General features: G+C 47.8%; 2 protein-coding genes across 5 annotated transcripts; one reads left to right on the top strand and one right to left on the bottom strand.

Annotated features, from left to right (window-relative positions):
- Positions 1–300: 300 nt before the first annotated feature.
- On the bottom strand, positions 301–19,417 carry GOLGA2 (golgin A2). Of its 4 annotated transcripts, none has more exons than XM_077189042.1 (28): positions 19,227–19,417; positions 17,910–18,032; positions 17,489–17,569; positions 14,064–14,198; positions 13,460–13,503; positions 13,272–13,335; positions 12,753–12,812; positions 12,196–12,276; positions 10,447–10,485; positions 9,862–9,924; positions 9,533–9,626; positions 8,787–8,893; positions 8,183–8,241; positions 7,830–7,971; positions 6,740–6,829; positions 6,466–6,573; positions 6,282–6,369; positions 5,434–5,780; positions 4,505–4,618; positions 4,002–4,226; positions 3,584–3,683; positions 3,425–3,501; positions 2,703–2,856; positions 2,497–2,564; positions 2,123–2,225; positions 1,768–1,874; positions 1,443–1,611; positions 301–1,335 (listed from the first exon to the last, which is right to left on the bottom strand). In XM_077189042.1, exons 1-28 carry the CDS (start codon positions 19,272–19,274, stop codon positions 1,088–1,090), a joined length of 3,138 nt encoding a protein of 1,045 aa, XP_077045157.1. In that variant the 5' UTR covers positions 19,275–19,417; the 3' UTR covers positions 301–1,087. The 4 variants fall into 4 exon arrangements, with proteins under 4 accessions (XP_077045157.1, XP_054502409.2, XP_077045155.1 ...); XM_054646434.2 differs by having other exon boundaries at positions 3,425–3,504; positions 19,227–19,414; XM_077189040.1 differs by having other exon boundaries at positions 3,425–3,504; positions 5,434–5,777; positions 19,227–19,373.
- SWI5 (SWI5 homologous recombination repair protein) lies at positions 19,273–22,867 on the top strand. Its single transcript, XM_077189395.1, has 6 exons — positions 19,273–19,345; positions 20,049–20,379; positions 20,469–20,517; positions 20,880–21,001; positions 21,930–22,024; positions 22,275–22,867. The coding sequence occupies exons 1-6, from the start codon at positions 19,273–19,275 to the stop codon at positions 22,337–22,339; spliced, it is 735 nt and encodes a 244-aa protein (XP_077045510.1). The 3' UTR covers positions 22,340–22,867.
- Positions 22,868–24,471: the final 1,604 nt, after the last annotated feature.

Here is a 24,471-nt window from a genome sequence, read left to right as displayed (position 1 = left end):
TTTTGCCTGAAGGCAGAGTCAGTTGCAGGATATCCACATCCAGTTCACATGGCATAAACTTCCACACCCAGATTTGTTTTGCTGCTGTTTCAGGGAGTGCTCTGTTCCCTCCATGTTCTATTTTCTCCCTAGAATCAGGGCTATGGCTTCAAGGCAGGGCCAGGACTACCACACTTTTTGCTCTATGTCCCAGGACCTTAAACATGGGCCATGGGATCTTGGTTTCCACTCATCTCCTGCAATCCTTACCAAAATGGGAGAAGGGGAAGGTTCAGGGATGGAGAGCTAGAACCCCTAAAGTCCAGAAATTCAAAATGAAGCATGTTTATTAAGTGGTTTCCTTTTACTTAATTTCTCCCATTTCTTAAAATAAATAAAACCTTCAGACACATACAAGTGAAACACATCATCCTTCAAAGTGCAGTTACATTTCCACCCCACTCCCAAGAATCACATAAAGCTTTGTCAAGTAACCAAAAGACCCCTCAAGGCTCCCTTGGGTCCCTTCCCCTGGCAATGAGAACAGGGCTGTGCTGCCCAGGAGCTGCTTGCTGGGGGCCTGTTCAGAAATTCAGGTGCAAGAGGCAGGGCTGCAGCAGCAAGGGGGAGTTCAGGATACGTAGTATGAAAACAAACCCAACCTGCTGAGAGTCCAAAGAGTCCATTAGCAGAACAGTGAGTTACTCTGGGAGCCCTGGAAGGAGCTGGGCTGATGACAGGCATGAGTGATGGATCAGAACCGTGGGGAGCTCCTGTGGCAGCAGAGGCTGGGACAAGGGATTCAGTCATTTTGCCAAAAGGCATGGACTCCCTTTGCCCCCAGTCTGGGCCTGGCCTAGGTGATGTGGCAGCACCAGCTGCCTCCCAGGATGAGTTAAGAGTCTGCCTGTCCTCCAAGCACACCGAGTAACAGAGGAAAGAGAAGATGAGGTCTGATGCTTGAGTTCCATCTGATACAAACTCTCTTTACTGATGTCTTTAGGAACCTGTTCTCACCAAGGGCACTGAGCAGAGGTATGGGCACATACAAGTCCATCAAGTCCTTCCAGGCCCACAGAAAGTTGCTGTCAGTAAGATGTAGCACCTCTTAAACTACCATGATTTTGACCTCATCGTTCTCATCAGCACGGTAGAAGAAGGGAATGCATGGGTTTTCCAGCAGGGAGCCCAGCCTCTCCTGAGGGTTCTGGATTTCTCTGAGAAGCTGCATTATTTGCTTTGCTGTGGGGTCCTCTTGGTTTGGCTGAGCAGCTTTGCTGTCAGCAGGGGAGAAACCGGATTGATGAACAGCAGCCTCTTGTTCTGCTTCATCTGACAGATTCACCTCTCGTAACCCTGCAAGGAGCACACAGAGGGCAGGCAGGTAACTCCTCCCATCCACACTCAGGGCTGAGAGCAGGGACTGCTCCCCCTGCACAGAGTTTGTCCTGCCTGCAGCTCACCTGCTCCATCGGTGGCGTTCAGCTCAATGCGCCTCTCTGCTGGAAGCACACCCTCAGTCTGGCTTGCCAGCACCTCTGGGTTCTGAGCAGCTGTTACATACTTGCTGTACCATTCATTTCTTTCCCTCACCAGGCGCATCACTAAGTCCTGCAGTTCCAGGAGTTTCATCTGTACCAAAGTAAAGGAAAGCCCATGAAGCATGCACACAAATACACCCTGCAGTTTGCAGTCCTACTCCTGTCACAGAATTAGGAAATGAACACACAAAGGTTTGCACTCCCCAGGCCCACCCTGCTTGGAGTAGTACCACAGAAAAGTCCTTGCCTTCATCTCTTCCTTATCCTGAGCCAACCTGCTGATGTACTCCTCTTTCTCCTGGTGCCGCTGTTTGAGGATAGCCCTTTGACTCTGGTACAGTGCAATGTACTCCCCTGGAACACAAGAGAAGCCTCAGGAGCGTCTGCAAGATTGGGGTACAAGCCCCATAGTGAGGTGTGAGGCATGAGGACCCAGGAAACCCAGCCCTGGAGTGGAGACCTAGCCCAGTTAGGCAGCAGTAGGAGACAGGGAAGGCTTGGTAGTTTGAGGGCCCCAGCTCCAAAAGCTGTTTGGGGACCTGTTCCCCACATAAATGAGGCACTGAGCAAGCTCTGCCTGTGCTGGTGCTGCCTAGACATACCAATGGTGTCAGTCTCCCCAGACAGCTGGATGCAGCGGTGCTCCAGCTCCTCCAGCCGCTCCTTCAGGTCAGCCTTCTCATGCATCAGCTCTGTGAAACGCAACTGCACACACAGAGGGGACAGTCACCCGGGCTGTCACACACAGACAGCACCTGTGCTCAAAGATAACACCCCCTGACACTGGTCTGAGCCTGGGGAACAAATCCTGCTCCTTTATAAACAGTGAGCAAGCTTTTTAGGATGGAGCATCTTTTTATGGAACATGTGCTGCTTATTCCCCTACAATCTGTTTGTGTGGTGCTTGTCTGACACTGGATCCTGGTCTGGCTGAGCAGTGTAATAGGACTGAAACAACAGGAGATGCTTTCCTTACCTGTAACTTGTCCATGGCAGTTTTCAAAGCCTCGTGAACCTCCACTGGAACAGTATCCATAATGGAGCCTGGAAGGGATGTGTGCAATTTAGTTTCTCCTGGGTCAGAATGCACTCACAGACCCAAAGGTCTGTCTCAGAGCAGCCATGGCCAGCTGGCCCAGCACCTCATGGTCACACTGTCCCCACACTGTACTGGGACTTCACCTCCATCCAGCATGACGTGATGTTGCTGCTCCTGCCTAAGAGCTGTGATTTGCTGCAGGAGGGTTCTGCACTGCTGCTTCTGAGCTGCCAGCTGCTTCCTCAGATCTTCTCGCTCCTGCTCCACTTGGGACATGGCAGAGGTCACGAAAATGACCTAAGAAGAATTTTCAGAGTGTGGACATTAGTGCTTCCCCTGTGTTCAGCAGGATCTATGGTGCATCTCAGAACAGAGTAACAGTTTACCCCATTTTATTTATGGGTGTGAAACCAAAGAACTGTGTGACTGCCCTGGAACTAAGCCAGGCAACAGCTACTGCCTCTTCTCATTCCCAATTAGTGCAGGTTAAAAACTGGATCCCTTGAGAGCTATTTGACTGCAGTATTATGACTGTACTTGCAGATAAATCTTGTAGATACTTGACACCATTTCCAAATTGCCTTCCAAACTAAAAAGAACATCATCATCAAAGCCCCATTAAAGAGCTGCTCTGCCAGCTGAGTTGTCATCAAAAGGAAACCACTGCCAGACTTCCAGCCTGTTTTGCAAGGATGCTGCAGAAGTCTTGGCTTTGCTGCTATGCACAAGGTGTTGCATTTGCCTCATGACTGCACTCAGCTGGTAGGATAACAGCTGATAAACCTCTCTGCAATTTACCTGGATTCCTTTTCTAGGTATTTGTTTAGAACTAAAATCAAAGGCTTCTCTCCCCACTAAGACTCACCATTTCTTCATGGCTTTCAAACTTCTCTGGGATCACAAGAGAAGGTTTTTGGACTTCTTCAGTCATTGCTTCATCGCCTTCTGTAAAAGAAGGAAGGTGAACAAGGAGGCAACGCTGCAGAGAACCCAGCTCTGCCTCCTCTCTGATGCAGCCACTCACCCTCCAGTTGGTGCAAAATCCTGCCATCCATTTCTGCTGCCAGCTGACTGATCTGGGCCTGCAGCTCTTTGTTTTCCTTGGCTACAGCTTCTAGACTTTCCTGCAAGAGAGAAGCAGAGGATCACAAAAACCCGCACAAGCCAGACTGCAAACAGTCACTCTGTCTTGAGGCAGTAGCACCACACACACAAACACACAAGCAGTACTTTGCTCCAGACAGGTACAACTCATCTGTATGGCACAGGGTGTAATCACAGCAGTATTATGACTGTACTTGCAGATAATTCTTGTAGATATTTGACACCATTTCCAAATTGCCTTCCAAACTAAAAAGAAGAGCCCAGGGTGGAAGGGACCCACCAAATCTCTCACTTACTGATTACCTCCCATCTTTCCACTTGTGCCTTTTTACTGTTACCTTTGTCTGCTGCAGCTCTTTCAGGTGCATTTCCACTGTCACCTTTCCCTGGACCTCCTCGTGCTGCAGGCGGTCCATGAGCTGTGTCTGAAGCAGGAATTGCTTGTGCAGTTCCTCCTTCTCTGCAGCGAGCTGCTGGAAGGCCAGGGTGTACTGCTGCAGGTGGCTGTAGCACTGGTCCCTCTGCTCCTGCAGGCCACGGGCCTCCTGGGTCTTCAGCTCCAGCTGAGAGAACAAGGTCAAACCACCACATCAAACCCTTTCTGCCTGGGGAGCTGCTCCGTGTGACATGATCCAAACTGTCAACATTGCCCCAAAGCCACCAACCAGGCAGACAGCCACCATCTGCCCCCACATGCTGGTCCCCCACATCAGGCAGCAGATGATAGGGGAAGGCTCCCAGCTGGATCTTTGCAATACCCATTTCCATCCTTCCATCAGTGTCTGGGAAGTTGCCAGCAATTTGCAGAATGCAGCCCTGCCATCCCACTGCTGGTGCTCACCGTCTCTTTGAGCTCCGCCAGGTTCTCCTGCAGCTGCCCAAGCTTCTTGGCCAGCTCCTTCTTTACATGTTGCTCTGACTGTAGGGCACTTGTAACCTCCATGTTTTCATTTGTCTGCAAGGCAAACACAACTGTGTAAGGAAACTGCCCCAGCCACCATGAAACAGGCTCTCAATAAACCACGTTAGTTCCCAGTACAACAGGGTGCCATCCCTTGTGCTTTTCTGGACTGAGGGCCATAAATTGACTGTTTAGGGCAGTAAATAGCTTAAAGAAAGGTTCAGAAGATGGGAGAAGAACAAGGAAAGAGACAGGGGAATTGGTATTGGGACAGTGCCAAGAAGACACTTGGCACATCATGCAGCCTGTCAGCTCCAAAGCAGATGGGTGGTATGAATATCCCAAAGAGAGCCACAAACATTCAAAACCAAGGAGTTCAGAAAGGACTAAAGAAAAATCCCAGCAGCTAGACCATGTGTCAGTCTGCTAGGACCCCAGAGGGGAAGTGTTACACTGAAAGAAGCAAAGCAAGAGTAAGGATTCAGCTCCAGGATGGGTAAGAATGACAGCAGCAGAAGAGAATACTGTTGAGAACTTTCTCATGGGCAAATATAAGGGAACAGGAAATGGGTTCTTCAGGTAAAAGGGCAGGAGGAATACCCAGGGACAGAAACTGCCAGGGGATAAGAAGGAAAAGGAAACAGTTCTGGACAAAGATACTGGTTCATCTGCTAGAGCACCTGAGGGAGTAAGGAACTGGAGGGAACCTCCTGGAATGGCACTATGTATCAAAGGATGGAGCAGCCACAGAGGGTAAGAGTCTCAGAGGGTAAGAGAGGGATAATGCTGCTGCCAGTTTTTCACATCTGTGCTACAAAAGGATTGCACCAGTGAGGGAAGCAGTGAGAAAAGGCACAGAAGAGACCTACCAGTTTAACAAACCCATTCTGCAGCTCAGCCAGCTGCTCCTTCAGATCTCGGTTCTGGCTCAGTGCCCTGCTGATGGTGGCCTTGTCACTCTGCATGTCCTCCAGGATCTGCTGCCTGTCCACAGCCTCCTCGCTGTAGCGCTGCACGCTCCTCTCCAGCTCCAGCAGCCGCTCCTCCTGCTCCCGGTTGAGGTGGCTCAGCTGCTCGTTGTCCCGGACCTGGGCCTGGTACTGCCCCTGCAGCTCCTCCTTCTCCTGCTGCAGCCGCTGGATCTCCTCCTGCAGGCTGAGCTCAGCTGCTGTGGGCCCTGCTGGTGAGGCAGGCTCGATATCCATGGGCTTCACTGCTGAGGAAATGCAGTCAGAGGGGCTCAGTCCCAGGGAAGTGGCTGGGTGAGACACATCCCTGCTGGATACACAAAGCACTCCCCAGCCCACGGGGCTGTGTGACCCAGGAGGGCTCAGCAGCTGCAGCATCCAATCCTCAGTGAACAGCACTGAGGGGAACAAAGAGCAAACCTACCCCAAACCCAAGCACAGCATCCTGCTGTCTGCTGCTGACTCCCTCAGCCCTAGAGCAGGAGCATCCTGCCTTCCCAAACTCCTGGGCCAGACAGGCTGACAGTACACGCAGGCCAATACTACAGACATAACCAGGCTGCTGGTCCATTCATTGCAGGAGTTCATTTGCTATTTCCCAGGAGAAAAGGGTTCTTAGGGTCACCTGGTCTCCATCTGCCTTCCCAGCATCAGACCCACTTGCACCTCCTGTGCAGAAGCACCTGCACAGCAGCACAGAGTTACCCAGCTCCACTCTGCAGTGGGAAGCCCCACTTTGGGAGCCCTACCTGATGTGTTCAACAGCTCTGTAACGTTGTCTTCCAGCTCCTGAATTTTGGCCATGTGTTTCTCCTTCTCCTCTGCCATTGTGTGGACCTGCAAGGCCACGCAGATGAAAATTACAACAATGTTCATGGGGCATTTCCTGCAGCCTGGGTTTGTCCAGAGCTGGGATGCTGCCCCTGGGGTTACCTGCTCAGAGAGCTGCTGCACCCGCTGCTGCCAAATGCTCCCCTCCTCCCTCAGTTTCTCCACATACTGATCTCTTTCTGCCTGCAGCTGCTGGAGTGACTCTGAGAGCTGTTCAAAACAAAATCAAACAACATCATAATGGCTAAATAAATCTGGTTTAAGGGATAAAACTTGAAGAAATCAGTGTTAGTGCAAAGCTCAGACTACATTTTTCTGCCCCACAAGTTTCCTTACAGACATCAAGATTTGGATCATATTTCATACAACCTCTTACCTGAGCTACCTGGGTTTCCATGCTTGCCTTCTCCTCCAGAGCCATCTGCAGCTGCTGGTTTGCATCCAGACTCCCTCCCTGGCTTGAGAACTGTTTAAAATATCAGAAAGTTAAGGCAAAATGTTAACACTCAATTCCTGCACAGCCTTCCCTCCTGAGAGTAACCTGCCACATGATCCATGTTGTAACCTTCTATCATTCTTTAAAGTGCTCCAACTCATAGTAAAGTTCAGTGTGCAAAAATAGGGGGATTAAAAACAAAGAGCTGAGATTTTAGTCCTATAAAACAGGCTGAACTGGGCAGCTCCTCCCTACCAATATTACATTTACTCTTTTTTAATTAAGAAAATAGGATTCTATCAAACTTTGGCTCAGAAATTTTGTTCATTTCTAGCATCTGCACTATACAGCCATATCAGATGGTATAAAAGGCTGTGACCTTAAAAGTTGTCAGACATGTCAGGAATTTAAAGCCAGTGTCTGGAGCATGTCAGTGGACTGAGCACCAAGGCTGGCTCAGCTGAGGCACAGGACTTTTCCCAGAAGAGCAGCAGTTGGCTCAATTTCAAGGATAACTTAAGACACAGTCTAGGAATTTAAAAAAGAGCATTTTCTTCCCTCCCAGGCTCAGGGTTACACCAAGCTTGCTCTCTGACCTGCTAACAGCTGGCTCCATGCATTCCTTCCCCAGCTGACTTCAAGCTGCCACTGTCCAATTCACCACCTTCCACTGGTGGGTACAAACACCACCCCTACTCAGCTGGTTACTCACTGAGACTGCAGAACTAAATAACCAAAATCCTGAACAGATACAACCAGAAAAGTCACTGCATTTCCACATTTCACCCTCTCTCACTGTACAACAGTTTTAGCAGACTAATGTGACACTGCTTTTCAATGTGTGCTTTTTAATCTATTTACTGCTCCAACACCTTAGAGAATGCAAACTCTTCTGTTCCCCTGAGGCCTTGCTGAAAGGTTTTTCCTAGGAGGATGTCTTGATGAGATTTCATGCCTTCCTTTAAAGCCAGGAGTTAAGTCCTTTCTCAGAAGGAAGTGTGGCAGTGTCATCACTGTCCTCTGCCCTCACCTGTTGAATCATCAGTTCAGCCATTTCCAATTTCTTCTGCAAATCTTCCACATCCAACTTCATAGCTGAGTTCTGGGACACCAGGGAGTGAACTTTCTCTGACAGCTCTGAATTCTGTTGTTTTATTTCCTCACTACTTTTGCTAAAACAAACAAAAAATTAAAGTGGCTCTGGGTCTGCTGATGTCCAGGTCAAAGATCTACAAACCAATGCTTCCTGGCAGCTAGAATCACAGAAACATCACATCTAGTGACTACTTTTTTTTGTTTTTCAGTTGAATATCCAGCCTCCCAAGTCACCACTTGTGGTCTTTGCCACTTGTTGTTTTGCAGAAATGAGCAGAAGGGACTTACCTTCGTTTGTACAGCTCCAGTTTCAGGTTGTCTCGCTCCTTCACTAACTCTTTATTATGCTGGAGAAAAAGGAAATTATTGATTCATCTATGGACTTCAGCCAAACAAATAAGGTATTAAAAAAATACTTCATTCCACCTATAACACATGAGCTAAAACAGAAAAGGTCATAACTTTGGCAAAAACTTCAAGACAGGTTTGCTTAGAACCTCCTGAATTTTCCAGGAATAAGTCTGCTCAGTCTTCTCAAATGTAGTGCTCCAAGTATTTCTGCAAACCTCTGGATTAAAGACAATACTGAAGTGTATGCTTAATGGAGATTTCTGGGACAAGGTGTCTCTCTTGTGTGGAGCTGCCAGACTAATGAAGTGAGGTGCCAGGTCTGAGGACACCAACTGGACCATGTGATTAGGCACAGAAACTTGAATGAAGTTTGCCTTGATCATGGGGAACACAGGGCTTTAAAAGGGCTTTATTTAACAATTAACAAGGTTCATTTCTGCCTCTTCTGCAAGCAGGGACTGCAGACTTTGCAGCAGTGTAGTAATAAGCAAACAGCCAAAGGCAGAGCTGCTGGTTAAGCATAAACAGAGGTGACTCTCACCTTCTCTGACTGCTTCTGCTGCATGGAGATGGAGGACAAGGTGCGCTCCAGCTCCGACACTCGCTGGCGAGATGAGTGTAAACGGGCAGCGAGGCTCTCAGCTTCTCCTGCACAAGTCAGAGCACAGACACTTGAGGCTGGACCACAAAAGAGCATTTTGGAACTGGCTGAACAGCACTTTCTACTTTGTCAGCAAGCTCTTCAGGCAGCACAGTAAATCAGCAGAGCTGGCTCTGCTGCTGGCTCTACAGGTGATTCACTAACAGCCCTGGGAGCACAGCTCTCTCTAAATGCCTGCCTCACTTTTAGAGGGAGATGATGAAACTTCCTTTGCAGAACAATAGACAGTATGTTGTTTGGGGTTTTTTTTCTATTAGAATAAACTGCTCAAATGTAGTTCAGAATAAAAAGCTCAGCTAAGACCTAGATTAACATGACAGCTGTGTGGGAGGCAGGGCAGAAAAGGGAAACCAAGTTTTAAAAGAATTAGAAAGGAACGATCTGGGGTAGTCACCAGGCCCAACAGAGCTGACAGGGCTTTAGTGATGCACAAAAGAACCTCAACTGCCATGAGACCAACAGGTTCCCATTTGGGGGCAGCCATGATGACAGCAGCAGTGCCAGTGCCAAAGGCTGCTCACAGAGGGGTCAGGGAGTGCTGTGAGCTGCCTGCCAGCAACTGTCATGCTTGTGACTTGACACCCACAGTTCAGCCACCAGCCTGAGCTGCAGGGACAGTCACGTACCTGATTTCTGCCGTGCAGCTTGCTGAGTGTGGCCAAGGGCTGTCTGCAACTCAGACTTCTCAGAAACAAGAATTCCAATAGTCTGGATATGAACCTTTGGGAAAGGAAAATCAGCTCAGCACAAAACTTCTTTGCTTGCCACTGCAACATCACTGTTTGTCACAAAAGGACAATTCAGTAAAGAGCTCCTGCAGTTAAGTACAGTGTGGCTGACACAGTTTTGCTAAAGGAATGGACTTCTGCCTTCCAGGATAAGGACTAGGAGTGCTCAATAATCCACAAAACAGCAGAAGTCAGGTGATATTACTGTAAGGGAGGCTCTGCCTTACCTGTAACTGTTCCCTCAGTGCTGCTTGCTCTTTAGAAAATTTCTGTTCAAACTCCTTCTTTTCCTGTAGAAACAAATAATGCTTGGTCAGCACAAACATGCAGATAGTTAACCCTTGTTTTACGTCAAACTAAAAAAGCAGGAATTAATTGGTACTATTGCTAGCATCTAAATGATGCCAGTATTTTTTAAGACACACTTAATTTTCCATTATTTGAACTACTGAATCATTTTTCCATCCCAGACCAGCAGCAACAGCACAGTGCAAGCATTGCAGCACACACGTGGCAGTGCTGGAATGGAAGCTCCTGGCAAGGACCTAAACTGTAACCTCCTGTCCCCACTGCACTCCTGCAACTTGAGCTAATATTGAACTTGATTTCAATATTAGCTTTGGTCAAAATAAGAATGCTGCCTGTCAGGCCCAACTCGTGAAGTCAAAATATTAAACCTTATGCTACAAATAAAACTGAATCTAACACAAGACAAGATCATGCACTCTTGTGCCACAATCCACTGTGTTTTCTACTCCTCAAAGAAACAGATACCTATTTCTGTATCTATCCAAAAATAGGACACACTTTACCTTTTCCAGCTGATTCACTGCTTCTTGGTTCTGCTGTTTCTATGGAAGAAAATTGATGCACCAATATTAAGAGGAAAATACTCTCATACTGAAACACATTTTCACTTTGATAAAGTAGGATATATGCCCAGTTAATGCAAGGAGAATTTCCATTTCTCTAGAAACTAGGAAGTTCATCTTAGCTAATAAGAGATTTGGGGCTCCCTTCACTAATACATGTGCTATGTTTTTCATTGTCCAGTACATTATCACAGTTCTCCTCCAATACTTGTGCTGAAACCCCTCAGTGTTCCTTTCTGAGCATCCAGCAACTTCAGTTTAAACTTGCAATATCCCACATTTATGCAATTAATCACAGTCAAACTGGTGTGTTAGGAAAATCAGCAAAAATGCTTTTAATGAAGGACAAATAATACCTAAATCCTAAAGCAAAAGTCCTTTCCTTTAAGTGATTCCTTGGACCTCTATCCCAGTTAACAAGTGGCCAAGTCATGCAGAGCTGCACGTACGTTGGCAGGCTCCCACCAAGGTGCTGTGAGACAGAGCTGAAGCCAGATGCAAGGAAAGGGATAATTCTGTCCCAGCCAATTTCAGTCTTATGGGTGAAACACTGGAGATCTGTGACTGCACAAAGTGCATCTCTAGGTGTGAAGGGGGCAAAGGCTGCCCAGGCAGCCACCAAACCCTGTTTGCCCTTTGCTGCTCTTGTCCCCCTGGCAGTTTCCTCTTAAGTAACTACATAATTAGTATTTTTTCCTCTTCCCAATGATTAATATTACCAAGGTGTTTCTTTATTACCACTACTACCTCAGTGCATTTTGAAACATGACTGCAGATGAAAAGGTGATGAGGTTTTGATTTTAGCAATGCCAGCACACAACCAGGAAAAGCAAAGGCAAGAGCACAAATGCAGCAAAGGCCCTACAGAGTTCCAGACAAACAAAAAAGCTGGCAAACAATGAGAATCCTGGGTGGGCAATGCACTGTACCTCTGCAGTCCAACTAAAACACAACAAGAAAAAGAACAGAACAAAAATAACCCAAAACCAAAAATGAAACAAAAAGAGGGGTCATGGGGTACACTGGGAAATGCTGAACTTTGGGAAAAGTGTGGTTTTAGAGAGAAACAAAACGGGGGAAAGTATTTCACACAAGAAAGGCTCTTTTCAGTCTGGAACAGATCCACTTAGTTGCATTTTTTGCAGTGTTAAGGCTGAAGGCTGAAAAGCAGCAGCAGCAGGAATCCATGCAGGCCACAAGACAAAGCAGTTCATTCATTGTGCCAAGAGAAGCTGAGGATATGATCAGAAAACAGCCCCAGGCTCTCTTGGACCTATTGCTCCCACTCTGCTGATATATTTAGAACAGCATCACCACCTGCAGAAACAGGTTTTCACATTGCTGCCAGCATCAGAATTCTGTATTTCAAGGATTCAGACCAGGACCAGAAATAGCTGTTTTATGAGGATGCTTATCACCCAGGGACAGTGTGAGGAGATCAACAGAGCACACTTAAATGGAAACAACAAAACTCTGTTTCTGCCTCCTCACATGAGCCACCACACTCACAAGAGGCCTTAGGCTTTGATCCTCTCACAGGTTTTCCACCCAGCCCATTTTGGTGATACAAAGTGCTGTGTAAGCAGCCTTCCTTGTGGCACTATGAGGAACCTGGAACCTTGCAGACACCCAGAGAGCAGGAGGAGCAGCCAAGACAATGTCAGACTGGTTGGTTGGATTGTTTCTTACCAATTCCTCTATCTTTGTAACGAGCTGTTTGTTAGTTAGATTGCTGGAATCCAGGGCTACTGCCAGCTCCTGGTAACGTGTCTGACGGGCACATGCATATAGGAGAAAAAGGAAGGAGCAGAAGAGGAGGAGGGAAGGAAAAAAGCAATAATTAAAAAGGACAGAAAAATAAATCATTATCACAATTTGATATAATCAGATTCTCCAAACAAAACAAAATCTGTGGTTTGAACAAAAGCAGCTGGGATGTCAACCTATTTTATCCGTTTCTGCTGAGGCCTCATTTTGACATAAAAGTGAATCAGAAATAAGAACTGCAGTTGCATGGAAGCCAGATTATCCCCAGTCCCCAAACTGGGAACATCTCTAATAACTGCCTCTGACTGTTGTGATCACAGCTACCCAATTACAGCCCCAGGTGACACTACACAGTGATTTTTGTGACCTGTGCATTCAGTTAGGCCTCACTAACACTGCTGTAAGCACAGAATCCAAACAAGTGATCAACAGCAGCAAATAAGAAAAATAAAAAACATGACAGACTGAGAACAACTTACTTCCATTTCCTTAATATTTGTGGAAGAAACAGCACTTTCTCCATTCACATACGATGTAGACTAGAAGTAAATCAAGTAAGTCAGTTTTAGTCCTCAAAGCAAATCACTATTAGGTAAGATCCCATTATAAGTGTAACACTCCTTATAGCACCTGTCACTTCAAACAACCACACACAGGCACAGAAAACACTCCTCTGGCTCAGGATAGATGCTGGCTGCCCCTGTGACAAGCTGATGTGAATTATTCAAACTGACTTCATATTCTTTTCCAGTAAATCAAGAGTACATCTTTCCATGAATATGTACAATTCATTCATCCCACTCTGCTTTTCTTCCTACTGCCGAAATCTTAAATTCCTAAACCAGGAATTTTTGCTCCTCAATGTTTAAGTACCACATTGGTTAGTAGGATGGCTGCAGATGTCTCTGAGGTTGAAGAGTGTTTCCTTAAACTGTCTGCTTAAAGTTCTACATCACACACCAAGAGAATTAATGGGACAAAAGGATGAAAAGGAGTACCTGGGAAACCAGGCCATTGAGCTGCTCAGACAACTGACGAAGACCCTCTGTTGATGAGAAAGACCTAGGAACAAAGACCTGGCAATGAAAACCTCTCCCAGAGAGCTGCCCAAATCATCACAGCATTGGGGGAGGAATAAAACCTTAATCTGCTGGGATCCTGTTGCAAAGCCAACACAGACACTCACCTGTTCTCATCCAAAGCATTTTTATGATCCTCAGCTTCATTCATCTGTGGATTAAAACATAAAAACTTGTAAGCCTGTAAAAGATGGGAGTCACACTTATGAATGTGTCACTAAGACTTGATTACACCTGGGCTCAAGTTTCACAGGTCCTGTAATTACTGCTTCCCAAAGGAAGATGAACTTAAACAACCAACTCAGCCCTGGCTTACACATAATTTCTGAGTGGTGTGAGTCTGCAATAGAGAAATTCAAGTGTATCAGGCTTTATGTCTGCTGTTCCTATTTATCAGGATAATCAACACTTTGCTGAAAAAAGCTACAACTGAATCTTTAATTAGTAAAAGGAAATACAGACTGATTGAAATAGGAGAGAAGGGGAAGGAAGACAGCTTTGGAAGCTGCAGGGCCACGTGTGTGCTAGTACTCCCTCTGCTCTCACAGACAGATGATGACTGCATGGAGAGTGGAGAATGTAGTATTTTTAACAGGAGAAAACCTGAACTAGTGATGTCATATTTATGAAGGTCCCCTTTCTCCACACTAATGTGGCATCACTAATCAGTGCTCAATGGTTCAATGGCAGTATTGATGATAAGTCACAAACCTGTGTCAGCTGCATGCTCTCAGGAGCAGGCAGAACAGAACCACAACTAGGGAGGCTGTTGCTGTTAGATAGCACAGGGACATCAGGAGCAAGCTGTTCAGCACTACGAGTGGCAACATCACTGTCAAAGTATGCCTGCACAAAACACAGCACAGGATTACAGCCTTCATGCAAAATGAACAAACACACACACACACACACATCACCTTGTGGCCTGCCTGTGAAAACCAGACAGATGTGAACAGTCATTAAGAAACATGTGGAAAGGAACCTGTGTTCTCCCCAGAGCAAAGAGGTGAATGCATCAATCACAGACAAACACTGTCCCAGAGTGTGTCCTTCCATAAATAACCAGTGTCCCACAATCCAACTCCCTTTTTAAACACAGGGCAATAACATCACCCAAACTCTAAGTTCACACATGAGATTCACTTCAAAAGATTCACCAAAAATCAAGGGCAACACCAAATGTCACTGTGCTTTGAAAAGCATCACCTTCGAGGTGTTCTTGGGGAAAACACAGATCACTGTATGCAAATGAAGATGGAAAAGAACAGAGGAGTGACTAGTTGAAAAATGGGTTAGTCAGACTCAAGTGCTCTGTCTAAAACTTGCTGAAATTTGTGGCATACCATGACCCCCCAGTTTAGAAACAGGACATTTATCAACAGGCCAGAGGGAGGGTGGCTGGGAGCAGGTGCCTGTGGCCCTGCTGCAGCCATGGATCCCATGACTAGAAGAATTTAAATAGAAAAGAGAAGAGCCAAAAAACTATTTCTGGACAGCAAGTTCCTATCCAGGCTCTGTGGGAGGATGGATGGCATCTGCAGCCCCCTCAATGAAGCCACGCTGCACTGACCCATTGCATCTCCTTGCACAGCACTAGAGCCATAGAGGTCCAGCAGTGCTCTTGTGTTTTACAGCAATTTGATTCATTTCATCATCCAGCTCTAGTAAATCATCACTTAAAAACACAACAAAACAAAGGAGATAATCTCAGCATTCAGCCCCACCAATACATTGCAGCTCTCTGCAACTCCACCTGGAAGAGTTCCCTCTTATTTCAGTTACTTCCTCCTTGGCACTTCATAGGAACCAAGAAATCTCTCTCTTGGCATTCCCTGTTTACCTCTCAGCACTTCACTCACTAATCCAGCAGCAAGGTTAAAACAGCAACAGTGGAGACAGATTTAATGAAGGCAGTAAGTTGGAAGACTACAAAGGGAAAACAAGAATTTTCTGAATTTCTTTTTAGCAGGACAGGTACTGATGCTCTGAAGGAGCAATATATGTTAGGTGCTCATTAGGAATGTCAGGAACTCCCTCACTTCTTCCAGCTAAAGGTTACTTCACCTTTATCAATCACACACTCATCAATAGAAACATCAGAGGGACAGGAGGGATTAAATCCCCAGTGCATCTCAAAATGATAATTTCTTCTGATCAGAACATTCTTTCTGCCTAATACTTCCAAGATGCAGAAACCAGTAATGTTCCTTAACCACAAGAACTCCTTCCTTCTTTCTTCACAAGGAGCAGTTTTGTAATAAACTGTCAAAAACCCCAAAACTCTTTGAACAATTGAATTTGTTGGAAACAGAAAGCATTAAAAGCAAAACACTTATATGGAAAATTATGCTTTGTGACATTCCAATAATGTAGAATAAAAATCAGTAATTCTGCTCAGCTTAGCATGTAGTAGAATCCATTTACTTTCACACAAAGGCTTTGACTTTGCTGGTTTTCCTCTGTTTCAGAGCCAAGAAAGCTGAAGTGAGAGACAAGGGAGGGCTCTGCCTCACATGAGACACCAATGGCAGCAGCAGCTCAGCTGCCAATGATCAGCTTTTCTGCCCTATTAGCATCAAGTTTCTAAACAGCATTTTCCTGACTCAGGATTTTTACAAGACAGCAACTGGAATGAGAAATTTTTCTTCCATTACGTATTGCAGTTAAAGATTAGTTTTCAAATAATTCCTAAAACCCCAGGTACAACAATCCAAAAATTCCATAATAGTCAATCAGATCAAACTGTATCTCTGAGAAAAAGAGAGAAAAAAGGGGAAACAAGAATGAACAGAGCAATAAATTCTCCCTTTGCAGAACATGACTAAAGCTGTAGACACAGGTAGGCCTTCACTGCAAGGCTAAGCACTGGACCACCTATCTTCATCTCACCCTCCAATGGGAAACAAGTCTCTTTTTCCAATATTTAACTTGCTCTGAGCTCACAAGTATTAACTGAAAACAGTCCTCAGGACAACAGTGACACTTCAGTCACAACACAAGTTTTCTGAGGCACACCCAGCACCCCAAACTGGCAATGTGTCTTCACATCACTCAAATTCTGCTGGTACAGAACCTACAAACACAGTCCAGCTGGTGGAACTCTGTGTCAGACATACTATCACACAAAAGGAAAAAAAGGAAAAAAGGATACAAAGGCAATTCAGAGGGAATTCCATTCCAACTTGCAGGTTTCACTTCATCTGTCAGGTACCCCATGTGATTGCTATAGTTATATTTATTGTTGGATATCCATGGATGGGCACTGAATATAACAATGAGCTACTTTATGACAAGTACATTGAAACAATGGCAGGGAAATAAGCTATCAAAACGATGCAAGTGAAAATGAAAAGCAGAGCTTTGGTACAACAAAACTGGAAGAACATTCTTGGCTACAAAATTTGACTTCTGAGTTCCCATCACAGCTTGGGCCTTATTTTAAATAAACTAACTGCCTGAAAATAAGTGTTTTTAAAAGGCTGTTTGTTCATGTATGCTCCTGAACACCTTTCTCTTGCTTCTTGGCTTACGTCCTGCCCTTTCCTCTTTGGGATCTTGGGAACGTGAAGACATTAAAGCCTGTACATGCCTGGCTTTGAAGTATCTGACTTCCTGCCTAAGCATATTTACACCCCTGCTACTTGCCAGACTGTACATCACCTGTGCCAGCTTCATGCCTGTCATAAAATGGGTGGCTGGAATAACCAGCCAGTGCAGCTGTTTGCCTGGAGATGGGCAGAAACATGCCCTTCAGAAACCAAGCTCCAGGAAACAAAGCAATGACACTAAGAGCAGGAGAAATACAGAATAAGGAATCACTACCTCTTCCTAGTGCAGTTTTCCTCAGCTGTTATAAATGAGTTTATTGCCTCACCCCAAATTCCTGTTTTCCTCCAAGCTCAGCTGTCTCAAGAACAACTTCTTGACGTGTTAACTTTGACACAAACCAGAAGGAAACAAGCAATGGTAACAAAGAGCTCCATGTTAATAAAAACAGGAACAAAACTGAAGCAACTGACAATGGATATGTGAGGACAAGGCTCCATCCCGGAGATGGAGCTCAGAGTGAGCAGAACCCAAAGCATGCAGGAGGGAGAGCGAGTGAGTCACTGCGAGGGACACGAGCACTGCCTCACCTTCCTCTTGTCCAATGAGGGTATGGCTACCCCATTGGAGCGGTTAAGGTCTGACACCAGCACCTTCAGAATGTTCTGAATCTACAGGAGGCGAAAGAAAAGGGGAAAGAGAAACGGCTCAGAGAAGGACAGAGAGAAAATGTCAATCCAAGGCAGCCAAGGAACCAGCCCCGTGCAGCTGGTGAGGACCACACGCCTCAGCCCAGCAGCTCTGGGCACACCCAGGGCACCATCGGGCAGACTCTGGAGGCAGCTGCACCCTCCAGAACAGGCAGCTGCCAACTGCTGCAGCAAACTCCATTCAAACAGCACCTACACCACTCAGCTCTTACCCCAGCACTTCCAGCTCCGCTCAGATTGTCCAGAAAACCAAAGAAGAGGGAGGTGGCAAATGATTTGAGAGAAAGGATGAGACACTCACATTCTCTGGAGGCTGCTGGTCATCGGTGGTGGGAGTCGCAGGTCTGCTGCCTTCTTTAGTTTTGCGTTTTTTCTTAGTTCCTGCAGTTGCTCCAGGGCTGTTCTTCTGCTGATATTCCTTCAGCTGTGAACAGAAGAAAAATCTGAAGTCCAAACAGAATATGCCTTCTATAACCCCAAAAAACCCTCAAAATCCAACTTCGCTGGTAAAAATACAGATCAAGGTGTAAGGACAAGAGAATGAATTCATGAATTCATCAGTCTGGGGGAAAAACAGGAATCAAAATAAGCCCAAGAAGGGTAAAGTTAAGACCAAAGAGATGGGTTTATGACAAGTGTTGTAAACATTCAACTTTTGTTTACAGCCAATGCTGTTCCTGGGAAATTGATACTCCACAGTGCAACTAAAAGGAGATGGAAAGCACTAGTTGGGGGATTTTCAGGGTTATAAGTAAGAGCAATAAGGCAAAATTAATAAAGGGCAATTAATCCTACATGCAAAGTGAGAAAGCACTGCTTGATAGTAAAATCTTCCACTCCATGAAAGATTTTATGAAGCACAGGTGCAATCCCCACAGCAGACACTGCAACAACTGCAAACTAAGGGGAGAAACAATCTACAAATGATTTTTTAATCTCATCCACTTCGCCCAGGAAGCGCCGGTCTGATAAGATGTAACTCGAATCTCGCCAGGTCTGCCGGCATTTCTGTGCAAGTCCTGCACGCCCGAGCCCCAGAGCGGCCGGTGCCGGCAGCTGTTTATGCAAATAACGGCACCCCCGGCCCGCACACCCCGGGCAGGGCACGGCGGGGCAGCGGGGATGGAGAAGGACGAAGGAGGATCCCATTATTGGGAGGATTTCAAAATGGAAGCCTGAACTGCTCCAGGACACTTTTCAGTTCCTGTGACTTTGACACAGAAGCGCATCCCGCCGGGACGCAGGCAGCCGGGCCGCCCGGAGGGGAAAAATACGGGGAAAAAACAGGGAAAAAAAGGAAAGCGGGGGGGGGGGAGGAAGGAAGGCGGGGGGGACACGACAGCCGCACACCAGCCCGGGCAACCCTCACAGCACCGCAGCCACCCAGGCCCGGCCTCGCCCCGGCCGCCCGCCGAGAAGGCCGGGCCGCAGCCCCGGACACCCGCAGGCTCCCGGGCCCGGAGCGAGGGGGCGGCGGCGGCCCGGCCCGCGCCCCTCGGGGGAGGCCGCGCTCGGCCCGGCCCGGGGTCCGGCCCGCGCGGGGCTCGCGGCACGCCGCCGCCCCCAGCTCCGTCGTGTCGTGTCGTGTCCCGTCGTGCACGGACCCCCGGCCCCTCACCTTCTTCTTGGCCGCGGCCAACCGGCTCTGCCTGCTGCCGTCCGCCATGTCCGCCCCGCGCCCGGGCCACGTCAGCCCGCCAGGAGCGGCGGGGGCGGTGGCGGCTCCGCCCCCTGCCGGCCCCGCTCCGCCCCGGGACACCCCGGGGTGACACAGCGGGACAGCCCGGCCCCGCCGGGACACTCCCGCCCCGGGACACCCCGGTCCGCGTGTGACACCCGGCTCTGTCCCGCTGCTGTAGTGACCCGACAGCCCAGCCGGGAGGGGCCAGCCCGGCTCCCCTCGCCTTTGCGCACCCGCCTCGCGTTCCGCCCTGGGCTGTCCGAGCGCGGATCCCGTGCTCAGCGCAGGCGGCGGGGTCGCTGTGTGCGATCCCAAATCCTTTGACCTTCCAAGCGCGGCAGCACCCGAGACTCGGGCAACCCCGGCTCTGACACACAGCGCGCACCGGGACACGGCTCCCTGCTCCGGGCTGGCCCGAGCGCGGCGGGACGGGGCCTCCAGCGCTGTCCGAGCCTCTGTGCGGGACTGGCGGGGCCGGGCCGGAGGGAGCTGCGGTGGCCCGGTGGGACATAGGGTCAAGCGGGGGCGTGGGCAGTGCTCACCTTGCGAAAACAGCATTGCAGGAGTGCTTAAGGGTAAAGACTGGACATGGCACCCAGTGCCGTGGTCTAGTTCGCATGGTGGTGTTAGATCACAGGGGCGATTTTTCGAACCAGAGGTCTTTTCTAACCAGATTGATTCAGTGATTCTGTGCGAGTGACCCCGAGACTCCCTGAACCCCCGTCCCAGCAGAGCCGCGGTGCTGAGGTGTCTCTGAAGCACCAAATGTAACTACCTCGGCTGCGGCCATTGGGGGACAATTGTGTCCTGCCACACCCAATGTCACCGGCAGCCTCACCACGGTCGGGCCCGGCAGGGGACTTCAACTCCCGGCGTGCCCCTCGGCGGCACGACTACAACTCCTAGTGTGCTCTGTGGCGGGGAACTACAACTCCCGGCGTGCTCTGTGGCGGGAGGACTGCAGCTCTCCGGTGTGGCGGGAGCCCGGAGCCCCGTTGAGCGCGGAGCCCTCAGCCCTGGCCGAGCGGGCCCCGCCGGGCGCGGGCCGCAGCCCGCCCCGCCACCCGCCGCCGCGGGCCCTGCCCAGGAGGTAGGAGCCGCTTCCCCCTCCCCTCCCGGGCCGTGTCCCCGCCGAGGCGGCGGTGGCGGCCCCTGACGCGTTGCCCTCTGCTTTGGCAGGGTCTCGGCCGGCGGCCGGCGGAGCGGCGGGGCCGCATTCAGGGCACCGGTGAGTGCTGGCGGGGGCTTAGCCCGGCCCGGGGGGCGAGGGTTTGTCCTTGAGGGTTCCCCGGTTTAGCGCCGGCACCGCAGTTTGCTCTGTGTCGTGCTGGGAGTTTCTCCTAAAAGGCACACTGTGGGTTTTAATTATTTATTTTCACTTTACACTGTCGCTCTCGAAAGTGCGGCTAGACGTGGTATGGAGCAGGCTAGAGTTATGTACACTGATCCACATTTTATTTAAACCCCCCCTCCCTGCCGTGGGGATATTTTTTTCCTTTTTCTCCTGTTTTATCCAGTGATACATACACTATTTTCTGTAGCACCTTACCCAGAGTTGAGTTCCTGCTGTGTGTCCTCTGTGTTTTACAGATCCCTTCTCCCAAGCCCCTTCAGCCTAATGGAGCCAGCGAAGAAGCCCTGCGGTGTGAAATCAAAGAGCTGAAACAGAAAGACCTCGCTCTAGACCAGGAAATTGCACAGTTACTGTCAGAGTACGTCCTTGGCAAGCTCAGTGTTTACTTGATGCCGTAATTATTTTTGTTTTTAAAATAAAATGTGATTCAGGAAGTGGAGCTGAGAGCTGACCTTCTATGATGCCATTGTTGGCGTGGTGCAATGCTGGTTACAGTATTGTAAGTGATGGGACTTAGAGACAAGAGGGAATTCTTTCCACTTCATGTGGTAAAGCAAAACAAGTTTTACTAGGAGCTTGCATAAGAGGATTTTTGTTTTAGCCTGGGTGTTCCTGAGGTAATTATGTGTTTGCAGGGAACAGATAATTTTAGCCATTTGTTATTTGTTGTGAAAGACTGATATTTTCTAAGGTAAGATGAAGATGGTAGAACAACAAAGGCCGTTCCAGAATCCCTTTTCATTTATCTTCAAGGATAAACAAACCTTCTAGCAACAGAACAAGAGGAAATGGCCTCAGGCTATGCCAGGGGAATTTCAGGGTGGACATCAGGAGGAATTTCTTTGCTGAAGGGGTGATTAAACATTGGACTGGGCTGGCCAGGGAGGTGATGGAGTCATGGTCCCTGGAGGCATTCAAGAGATGACTGCATATGGCACTCAGTGCTCTGGTTTAGTTCATATGGTGGTGCTCAGCCAAAGGTTGGACTTGATGCTCTTGGAGGTCTTATCCATCCTAAATGATTCTACAATTATTAATTTTTTCCCTAAATACAGATTAGAGATAGGTATCAATGGAATTTACCACAGCCTACTCTCAATTCTGAGAACTTGGGTGCATTGGCTTTCTTGAGCTTGTTTAGATCTTTCATGTTTAGGACTTGCAGCAATTGCACTTTGCTGCATTCACTCTCTGCTTTTGAGGTGCCAGGCTTGGGTGTCTCCCACAGCAGCAGGAAGCCCCAGTCCCTCTGTGTCATTTGTGACCTTCCTGGTGTTATTTTACAGGGGCTACAGCCTGGAAGAACTGGACAAGCACATCTCTCTGCTCCATGAGTACAATGAAATCAAAGATGCTGGGCAGATGCTCCTGGGCAAGCTAGGTAAGGAAGGGAAAGCTGTTCAAGACCTTTTTAGTTAGTGTTTTCATACAAACACAGAAAGAAGCTGCTACCATGAAGGCAAACCTTCTGTTACAGATTCTTCACTTTATTTAAAGTGTTTGGGCAAGCACGAGGCACAGCTGCAAAACCTTGGGTTTCTTGGCTATGGGATAATTAGGGAAAGAAAACCACGTTTCTGACTCACCTGATCTTTGTTTAATGAAAGCAATGCTGTTTCTTTATTTCCTAGCTGTTATCCGAGGGGTCACTACAAAACAGCTCTATCCTGAGTATGACCTGGAGCTCAGTGACTAGTCCTGAACCTGGAGAGTGCCATGTCCTGCAAAAGTGACTGTCACTGGGCCATTACACAGTGGTGTCATCCTGGTTTAGGAGACAGAAGGCTGAAAAGGAACCTTTGGAAAAGGGATGTAGGATTTTAGATAATTTCATGTACTACCTGATCAACAGGATTTTTTTTTTTGAAAGGTTGTAGTTCAGGTTGATGTTGAGCCTCTTCCATGGAGCCTCTGATTCCCTGCAGTATCCAGGGGTTGTTTGTTCCTGGATGGATAGAGGAAGTGAGGACATACACATGTGCAATGTAATAGCTGCTTTGAAAGGAAAACCCTCAGAAGAAAGGAGGGAAGAAGGCAGAAATTGTGGTTTGGGGGTTTATTTTGTTTTATCAACAAATCCAGACAAGTCTGGATGTTCTGCATTTTTGTACTTACCTGCTCTGGTATCTGGAGGTTTTGTATCATTTCTGTAGTAAATGGCAAAATGTAAAGTTGTGTTGAACTGTTCACTCTGAATAAAACAGCCTTCACATTTGTCAGTAAATCACTTTAAGAGCCTATAAAACACTGCATGAACCTGGGAACAAATTCTAAAATTTTACTGAGACAACATGAGCTGTTCAAATGTTTTCTCCAGGAATGTGCAGGTGCAGAATCACCTTTGTCTGCTCTAAGTGCAGAGTCATGGTGGCAGTGAGTGCTGTCCTGGACAGTGGATGGTGTTGGGAGCACGAGTGTTTCAATGTCAGTGTGAGGGCTAAGGGTGACTGCACAGACTAAATTTGGCTGCTTTGGGCAGTTGGAAGTGATGCTCTGCTGATTGAAGATCTATTGTCCCTTTTTCACTCAGACTTGATGTCCTTCTACCCATTTTTATTTCCAAGACCTTCTAGCCAGTAAGTTTCCCCTGTGCTCTCCAGTTAGGCCCATCCTGCAGTCTGCTTACATCCAAATTTGAATTAAATTAATTTGTCTTCATTGTGGTTGGAAGCCAGAAACAAGTCACAAGGCTGCTGCTGAGAACAGATAATTGATTTTGCACTCCTGGCTCTGAATGTGGCACAGAAATGTCACTAATAGTGTCTTGTTTTGCCTTAAAGACTGGGGAGTGGTCTCAAGCAGGGGGCCAGAAAGAGCCTGTATATTCCATGATTCATCCAAGTCTCTGCTGATGTGCAGCTGTGCAGAATATTTCCTGTGGCCAGAGCAGAGTGGACTCTCAGGGGAAACATTCACACCCCTCCCCAAGACATACCCCTCTGCCAAGTGTGGAACACTCATGTGTTTTGGAGTAATTTTAAGGGGAGGAAAAAAGGCACAAGGTGGCAAGAACTGGGAAATGCAAACTTTGTTACTCAAGTTGCTGTTTTGGCTGGCATTTTCTGTGTAGAAGGACTCATACAGCCTGGAGTGTTCCAACCAAAATGTTCCTGTGTCAGTGACACACACAACTGGGAATTGTTTTTGCAATAGAATGTATGGAAATTCTCCAGTTTGTGTGAGGTGTGAGCTGAGGGGATAAAGTATAATTACCAGAGTTACTGAAGGTTGTTCAAGGAGTGAGAAGTCCATGTTTTCTTCCCCACTATGTAGGAGCACTGGGGTTAAAACTTGCAGCTGTAGCTGTGCAAGTGTTCTTCTTGTGGCTGCAGGGATGGGTTTATGCTTCAGGCTGCACTGGGCAGGTGTCCAGGGAAGGTCCCTGATCCCAATCCCTTGTCCATGGAGGGTGGGAACACCCACAGAACCAAGGACAGGGCACGGTGTCCTTGGGGAATCCCTGCTGCTGGCACGGTGGCTCTGCCAGGTGGTGGCAGCTGCGTTCCACGACTGTTCTGGCTGCTCTGTGCAGCCCAGAGGAACCAGAACTGAAAGATTCCAGGCACTAAGAACTCCTGGGATGCTTCAGGACAGGACTGCACACTGCCACTGAGGTACTTCATCATGGCCCCCCTGACTGCCCCTCCCAAAGTTACTCTTGTACCTCTATGGCTGTCACCTGGAGGATGAAATATGCTGGCCCTTGTCCAAGTCCAGGAGAGGAACAGAACAAATCTGCTTTCCATAAATAGATCTCCAAACTCATTAAGTAAGTATATAACTGGGAAACCATTGAGTGCAATAATGGTAAGTGTAATTCCAGTCTTT

The sequence above is a fragment of the Agelaius phoeniceus genome, chromosome 21 (assembly GCF_051311805.1).
Source record: "Agelaius phoeniceus isolate bAgePho1 chromosome 21, bAgePho1.hap1, whole genome shotgun sequence".
Classification (NCBI taxonomy): domain Eukaryota; kingdom Metazoa; phylum Chordata; class Aves; order Passeriformes; family Icteridae; genus Agelaius; species Agelaius phoeniceus.
The sequence above is the reverse complement of the archived record's forward strand: the minus strand, read 5'-3'. Positions and strand labels throughout refer to the sequence as shown.

What these genes read in the sequence shown, in the direction of transcription:
- SWI5 (XM_077189395.1), top strand. Translation starts at nt 19,273, where the DNA reads ATGTCCGCCCCGCGCCCGGGCCACGTCAGCCCGCCAGGAGCGGCGGGG. An exon ending in GGCGGCTCCGCCCCCTGCCG is followed by an intron (nt 19,346 to 20,048) that starts GCCCCGCTCCGC and finishes GTGTCTCTGAAG; the next exon opens with CACCAAATGTAACTACCTCG. An exon ending in GATGCTCCTGGGCAAGCTAG is followed by an intron (nt 22,025 to 22,274) that starts GTAAGGAAGGGA and finishes TTTATTTCCTAG; the next exon opens with CTGTTATCCGAGGGGTCACT.
- GOLGA2 (XM_054646434.2), bottom strand. Translation starts at nt 19,274, where the DNA reads ATGGCGGACGGCAGCAGGCAGAGCCGGTTGGCCGCGGCCAAGAAGAAG. An exon ending in TGGAAACCCAGGTAGCTCAG is followed by an intron (nt 6,574 to 6,739) that starts GTAAGAGGTTGT and finishes TGTTTTGAACAG; the next exon opens with CTCTCAGAGTCACTCCAGCA. An exon ending in AGAGCTGTTGAACACATCAG is followed by an intron (nt 5,781 to 6,281) that starts GTAGGGCTCCCA and finishes GCATTTCCTCAG; the next exon opens with CAGTGAAGCCCATGGATATC.